The 7,857-nt window shown below is 34.9% G+C and overlaps 1 protein-coding gene across 1 annotated transcript; it reads right to left on the reverse strand.

Annotated features, from left to right (window-relative positions):
* Positions 1–200: 200 nt before the first annotated feature.
* Positions 201–4,069, reverse strand: LOC138336688 (uncharacterized). Its single transcript, XM_069286232.1, has 10 exons — positions 3,911–4,069; positions 3,542–3,600; positions 3,258–3,335; positions 2,907–2,967; positions 2,356–2,443; positions 1,835–2,013; positions 1,325–1,504; positions 1,098–1,137; positions 803–900; positions 201–323 (listed from the first exon to the last, which is right to left on the reverse strand). Exons 1-10 carry the CDS (start codon positions 4,055–4,057, stop codon positions 216–218), a joined length of 1,038 nt encoding a protein of 345 aa, XP_069142333.1. The 5' UTR covers positions 4,058–4,069; the 3' UTR covers positions 201–215.
* Positions 4,070–7,857: the final 3,788 nt, after the last annotated feature.

A 7,857-nucleotide genomic window follows, 5' to 3' on the forward strand; every position in this document is an offset into this window, starting at 1 on the left:
AATGTAAACAACAATATGGCCGCCGTAGTCCTGAAGACTTCTCCTTGGCTGTAGGAGACCTTGACAACGCGTGTGTGAGAAAAATACTCTTTAATGCGTTCATATGAAGGATAAGGATATTCTACCCTTGGGTTTTTGCAACATTTTGTGAACCATATCCTTCATATCTACTTATGAAAGAGTCTTATACTACTAATTTTAGATAATGTTATTCATTAAAAAATGAAAAACAGACTAATTGTACTTACAAACGACATTCCTTTTTGTAGGACTCGGACTTCTATAAATGTAGGCAACTCCTCTTGTGGTGCCGGTGGCATTGCCTGATAAAAACCATTGACTAATTATGTAACTGGGACCAGATATAGTCACTTTACCACAATGATATTTTTTAAAATATCATTAACGTTAACAGCGTAACACCCAAAGCATGGTAAAAGGAAAAAAAGCATAAAAAGCTTCAAAACGCTATTTTTCATATTAAGTCATAAAAACAAAAATCGGTTGTATGATATCTGATAGATATTTCATTACAGCTATACTATTCCGTATATATACTATACTATACCTAAGGTCGTGCTGGGAAACAGATACACGAACAATAGTTAATAGGGAACGACGAACCATGATGTTTGTCTTCTGTAGACAAAGGAAATGCTAAACTACTTCTAGTAGAGAGCAGAAAGAAACTTACATACTTTAGAAACTAATTTAAAATGGAACAGATTTATCTTTCCTTCAACACAAGGATATGAGACATTAAGCGCTATCGTGATATCTCTTAACAGAATTGCACACATACTTCCGGTGATTCCGATCGGATTGTGACTTGCTTCTTCCTCCGCTCAGGCTCGGTCTCAAAGTCGTCTGCATATGTCGTTGTAGATGGGGGTCGGTGACCTGCACAATTTGTTGGAAAAAAATGTCAAGAAAAACTGCATTTTAGCTTTTTCACCGATACATTGAAGTGAAAAGTAAATCGCATAAGTTAAGATTTTCTATGCCGAATCTTTAAACTGAAAGTGAAAGTACTACATGTACAATTTAAAGCTTAATACTCATTCAGTCAACCGAATGGTCAAATTGTTAAAAGTTACCTTCATCTAGAAGCGGATTCTTTGGTTTCAGGTATGGCCCCTGAAATGAAAACATGAATGCACTGTCAATACCCGATAGATAAAAGTATGTATTCCAGTACATAATTTATATCAATGCAGGCTTTATTGAATAATCCATTAAAATCAAAAGCCGTTTAGGAAAGGTAGTGGGCCTTTCATAAATGAATAAATTTGTAGATTAATGGTTTATTCTATGTAAGCCTTACCTTTGCAACCAAATTATGCAGGTTGGCGATAGATTTTTTTCGGAAGCTTCTGATCTCCTCCTGAGCGTGTTCTCTATATTTAGATTCAGCCTCAGTCACAATGGACTCTGTGTCCCCTCCGTGAATGGACAATGCCCCTAAATTTCCTATCGCTCGCGTGACGGTATTCTGGTTGATGTGCTGCAAATAGTTTAAATCTTTAGTAAGTGGTAGATAAGTTGTATTTTTATAGACACAGATAAACCCTTTTATTTATCTTACTCCTTACATGTTAATCCGATATGATTTCTAAGAATTGCGGCTACCAAGACGTTTGTGACAGGGTACATAGCTGGTTATCCACACATGGAATGGATTTTTTACAGAATGTTAAATCTTATGCAAATCAAACAAGAGTCAAAAAACATGTTTTGCTAAGTTCTTGTTCACTTAAATGAACTCAATGATTGCTGGATTTCTTAATAATTTGATGACAACGCAAGGTCAAAAGGGCTCTATGAGAAATTCTACCTCAAAATGCAACCGTCTTAGTTCTTGATAGGCAGCATTAGTAGCAATATTTATTTCCGGAAGTGCATAAAACCGGAAGTACAGATTTTTCTGCTCGAGTCTTTTGATTTCGTCCTCACGTAATAAGGTAATCTGATCTTCATGCGATATAACTGTATCATTCTTTGCTGCCTCCACCACTGTATAGAAACACACAAATATTATTGAGTTTTTTTCTATTAAGCAATGGATCTTTTTTTAATTTTTGATACCATGGAGTAGATTCAACTTGTTATTCAACAATTCACAACATAAAGAACAAAACAAATATAATGGCAAATAAATGTGACATTTTCTGCACGAGACGACGTTACATTATATGCAGTATCCCGGAGGATTATCCATTTTAAGATTAAATGGAAAAGTGTATTGTAAATGTGTGCTGCTTGACTTTTAAATCAGTTATTGTGACATGAATATGACATAAATTAACTTTTCGTTTGTGATTTTCTCTTTCATAATTCCATTAAAAGTGTACTTACATTTCTCTCTATAGTCCAGCGATCGAGTAGGCTTTCTGAATTTCTTTGAATCCACATGCTCTAACTTCTTGAATATACTGCAACTTCCCTATATGTCAATAAAGGAAATGTTTTAACAAGAATGCTAAGAATGTGTCTTTAAAATTATAACAACAACCAGAAACATTCCTTTAAAATTGTATGGTCTGTGACTTTCTGTATTGTTGGCATAGAAAAGTTATTTAAAGTGTTCCATATAAGTTTATCCGCCCCTCTAGGTTTTTAAGTTTCAATATGTACCCACTTTTGTAAAGTTTGTGTTGGCAAACCTATTAAACAATTACATTTAAATATTGTATACGTTTAAAGTAGCTTGGAAGTCTCCTAACTGTTCCGATCTGTACGGGTATTGCCAATATCGGTCACGTGACGCAACTCGGTTTTCCGATATTACCCAAAATAGTATATTGATGATTTTATGAATCTGAAGCATCATATATAAGCATCCATATTAACACATTGTATGTTTTATGACAGTTTGTGATGGCGGAAATTCAAGAACTTTCACGTACCGACTTAACCACAAATAGCCACTCGCTGTTCTTACTGTCTGGAACAAGAACTGTTCCTCGTCTGTAACGAAAGAAATCAACACTGTGCTGACAATGCGTATATTATTTTGAACTAATCTCCTGGTAGCCATAACGATTCAAGCGAAAAAATGTAATATAGTTATTAAAATAATTATGTTGACCAAAACACATAATTGTCCAGTTATGGTTGACAAAGGTTTCTGTGACCGAACGGTAGGTAACGAAATTTATTTGCCAGGTACTGACCATTGATATGATTATTATAAATCTATGATAAGCATGAACTTGACATTTCTGAATGAACTTAAGAAGATTATTATGGTAGCGTACTTGAAGTAACTTAATATTGCTTTCTTTGGATGCTCTGCCAGTTTTTCGATCGGCCAATCTTCCAGAAATGGAATAGACCTGAAAAGGGGAAAATACAAAATACAAATTGAAATATCAACAGAATATATCGTGCTTGGAGACTGAAAATTGATCGTAATAGATATTTTCTTTGAGAGAAGTTATATAGTAACCAAGATCTTCATTCATGCCACGTTAAAAAAGTTTATTGATAAACATTTTACTGTATAAAATAACAGAATGAATTCCAATTACTATAATCATACCTGAGGAATGGGTCATTAGGATCACGTAAACCGCCAGACATAAATATGTCAACAAAATCCTATATAACATAAAAAGATATAATTAATAATGTAATCAACCATTTGTAATTTCCTATCATATGTCGAATTGTTATTGCGACTTTTGAAAGTTTCTTTCATAGAAAACCTTGTTTGTAAAATTATCAAATAATGAAAGACATTTAAGATATTTAACCTGTGAAACGCAGTATCAAGTTAAATGAATGTCGGTTTGTCGTTTATTTCCACTGTTCCATCTAATACGAAACTCGTTATGTACATCCTAAAAAGAATAACTTTACACTTATTTGAGAATAAGTAGAGACATTGCAAAGTGTTCTAAATATTAACCGTATCGCCCATGACAAGAAGTTCTATTTTCTCCCGGGATATGACAGTAGTTTGACGTAGAGACTGGGTCATGATTGCCTGTTCGCCAAAGCTATCTCCTCGATTTAGAAAAAGAACTGTCTTTGCCTGCTTCGTCTTGGTATCCATCACCGACACGACAGCTGCAGAGTAAAAACAGGCCATCATTTCCATCACTTTATCACTGATTATATCACTCAGACTTATATATAATCATGAAGAGCTGCAAACTTAAATGTAGTTTATAAAACATCACAATTTACAAATTAGACATGTAATTGTTATGGAGTGTTATGGAGTATTGAGATATAAATTCAAACTAGAACAGGAATCTAATATATTAATAAAGTATTTCGCTTTTAGCATGTAAAAAGTTGTCCAACTGCTGATGTTCGTTTTGCTCTAGATGACCCTGGTATTCGATGGGCCGTTAAATAAAAACTAACAAACAAACTTAAGCATGTGAAAAGATGGTAAACAATACGCCGAAGTAATAAAAATGCATTGACACAACTTACAGGGGGAATAAAACAGTTCTGATAAATGATGTAGTATTTGCTATAAGTGGGATCAGTATGGGATGCGAAAATACCTCGCTCTCCGCCATTACACATTGGTGACGCTACGTTGTAAGCCGAGCACGAACTAAAGTACACACAGCAATAGGTTTACTTAGGTGTGCAAATTTGCTTCACATACTTGTCCCGTTTTAAAGACTTGTATAATCTACATTGCTTTAATATGAGTATGTATATTGAGTAATGACGTGTGAACAATTTTTATCAATAGTATTTAATCTTTATTTCAAGTGTTAAAGTTATATGTGCCGTAACTGGGCGAAAATTTTGACATCTTTTTTTTCTGCATTAATCTATTGAAAACCATCAGGTTAAATGAATAAAGCCGCGAAAATCATTGAAATGGCCTCAGATGCCGTATGCCTTGAAAGTACAGTAATTCTCAAAAAGTTGGTAACTTTTGGTAGTAAATAACATATAAAAAGCTTTTCTTGATTCGTGAGTTTGAAAAATACGGCACATATAACTTTAATTGATTGAGCTGTTATATCTCCACATATTCAGAGCTCTGCAACCGCCATAATCGGCATGTGTGTACGCAAGTTGTCCAACATCAAATTAATATTTTTGCATGCACCTTCAATGGACCAACCGTGTTGCATGCACATATGCCAATCTATGAACATGCATGATATTTTCATACTCCGGTTGTTGAAACGGAAAAAATATGGACTGGAATTGAAGGAGACATGCTTATACTGTAATATGACGTTCTTATTTCTATCCACGTAATTACCACACAAGAGGAGCAAATCGATGGTGCTTAGCACAGGATGATCAAAACGAAGAATCGCGGTATTTGTTTAATCGTACGAGTTGAATGCCTAAGCAATAATCATTCTTACAAAAGAAACGGTAACCTCAATCTTAAGATGACAACTCTGACTTGTTAAAGTAAATCCATAAACAAGCGCATCGCCATAGCCCTCAAATATGAACAAAAAGACGGAAGGAAGGACACGAATGGCTTGTAAGTATCCTTTAAGGACCAATATTCGACAGGGTAATCAAATCTTCCTGGGTATCAATGAAACAGCAACAAACAAAATGTACCAATTTTATGAATACAAATATCTAATATTTGTCTTACTGAACAACAAGTTGTCTGTTAAATCCTTATTTATCTATCGCAATACGGAAGATTACTATCCGCCGGTCGCTGGGTGATGGTCGACACAATAGGGACCTGTTTTCGTCAGGAAGGTGGAGCTATTTGCGGAGAATATTGAGGCAACTCCAAATAAAAGATGAGCAACAGGCACTTGTGAAATTTCTTAGTATCACATCGATTGTTAAGTCTTTGAACTATCAGTCATGAAAAGTGACAAACACCTCTCATTACTTAGAATAAACGTTATGTTTCTATCTCTACCGCACCAAAAAATTTTCGGGCAAGTTAAATCTCCAAAATAATGGTAATAACCTCAAAATTCTGGGCTATGAAACACATGATCAGACACGTCACTTCCGGTATTTTGTTGACATACTGCTGATCAGTGCAATGGATATTCAAAACCGCTGACGGTAGGGTTTTAAAAGTTTCATTTAAAATAGACTTAATGAAAAAGCCTTCGTTTTGGGATACATTGCTGTATCGTTTAAATTTAATTACTTGTTTATTACGCATACTTCAAGGAAAATTCCTTTAAGCAAGACAAATATTCATCGGCCTAATCTGCTTTGGCAGACGACACTCTGAAATCACGCGATAGTTTACGAGATATAAGAGAATTAGTAAACATGACGAAAACGGGTCCCTGGCGAAAAAAAAAAAATGGAGGGCGTCTGGCCATATGTTTATATGATATGTGGGTTCCGGGTCTACAGTGCAAAGTTGTTTACAGGGACTGTCGCGTATATCACACCACCCCTATAACTTGCCATTAACAATATGCACAAGTGGAATATCTAATGTAACAGAATTTTGCGCACTGTCTATAACAGAATTTTGTCTAACAATATAATATAAAAACGACAATCATATCGTTGCCCCTTCTTCGCTTGATGATTGGACTTGTAGCAGTGGTACATACATACAGCGTAGTGGATTCCCTCTTTTATTATTACCATGGCTTGTATAGTAGCAATATTCTTTAGGGAGCATTAATGATTTTGATGTGTTATTTAATAAAACCTTCATGCTTCATTATTTAGCGATGTCAGTTTTTCTGGCATGCATTGCAATTAACATTTGTATAAATCAACTGCATCTATCCATTCTACCATCATGTTTTCAGTGGTTAAGGATCTCCCACCGTTGATTTTCCAGTGATTAAGGTTAATTTTACAGGAATTATTTTTAGTTGCAAAATGCGACTCCTGATTTTCAATAAAGCTACCCCTGGTTGGTGTTTGAGCAGAAGGACCCAAACTTTTTTTTCTATTATTAGTTGTATATTAAGAAGAACCTATACGTTAATTATAGAAGCCACAATAAGCTAACTTAATAATTCCTTTGTCTTTCATACTTACAGTACAATACTTTAACAAAGATTCACACTGTGGACTATGTAAATTTTTATAAGTTTGGTTTGCCCTCTATAGCGAACGTAACCGGAAGTATAAAAGCCAGTCCCTGGAGCCGAGTGAGTCCATGGATACAAAAGGTATGACGTCCAAGATTGTAGAATAATACATGTCACTGTGACATGCATGCAGTTTTTATATTAGAATATGACCAGTAAAGTTAATGTACAAATAACGTAGATACAGGTAATTATCATGGCAGTAAACGTGTGACATGTAGCGTTTAACTATCAGATGGGTAACGATTCAACATGGGTGCGCGATGCATGGTTTCCTTATAATAATTTTGTCAGAATTTGTGGCACGAGAACTTATGCATGTTTCCGGTTTAGGTGTGATCCAGGAATTAGCGGTCAAATCAAGAAATTGGGGGGTCAGTCGTCTCTGCCATAGTTGGAGTGCCGAAAGCCATAAACGGTATAAAACATAAGTTACGAGCTTATAAACATTTGAAATTTTGTAACACACATTAAGGGGATATAATTACAATTGATATTAAACAAATGTCTAATTTGGGTGTTGTGTTATTGTATTACCTGCCAGGTACTAATTGGTAGGGATGGGGGAGGGGTAGGGAGGTGGGGTGGTCATTTCAGGTTAAGCCAATTTAACTTAATTGTAATGATTAATTGTAATTGTTAGGGCTGAGTTTGTTTATTAAAAGTATGTGCATTTTATGGATATATATGATGAAAAATACCATTGTGTGATATATTTCTTTCTGTTAGATGAAAAAATATTAATGGTGTTATCAGTAGGGTCATTCAATGATTTCCTGGAAGAATATGTGTTGGTTGCCACAGATTCCAGTCATCGACATAGACA

Source organism: Argopecten irradians, chromosome 12, assembly GCF_041381155.1.
Source record: "Argopecten irradians isolate NY chromosome 12, Ai_NY, whole genome shotgun sequence".
Taxonomy (NCBI): Eukaryota; Metazoa; Mollusca; class Bivalvia; order Pectinida; family Pectinidae; genus Argopecten; species Argopecten irradians.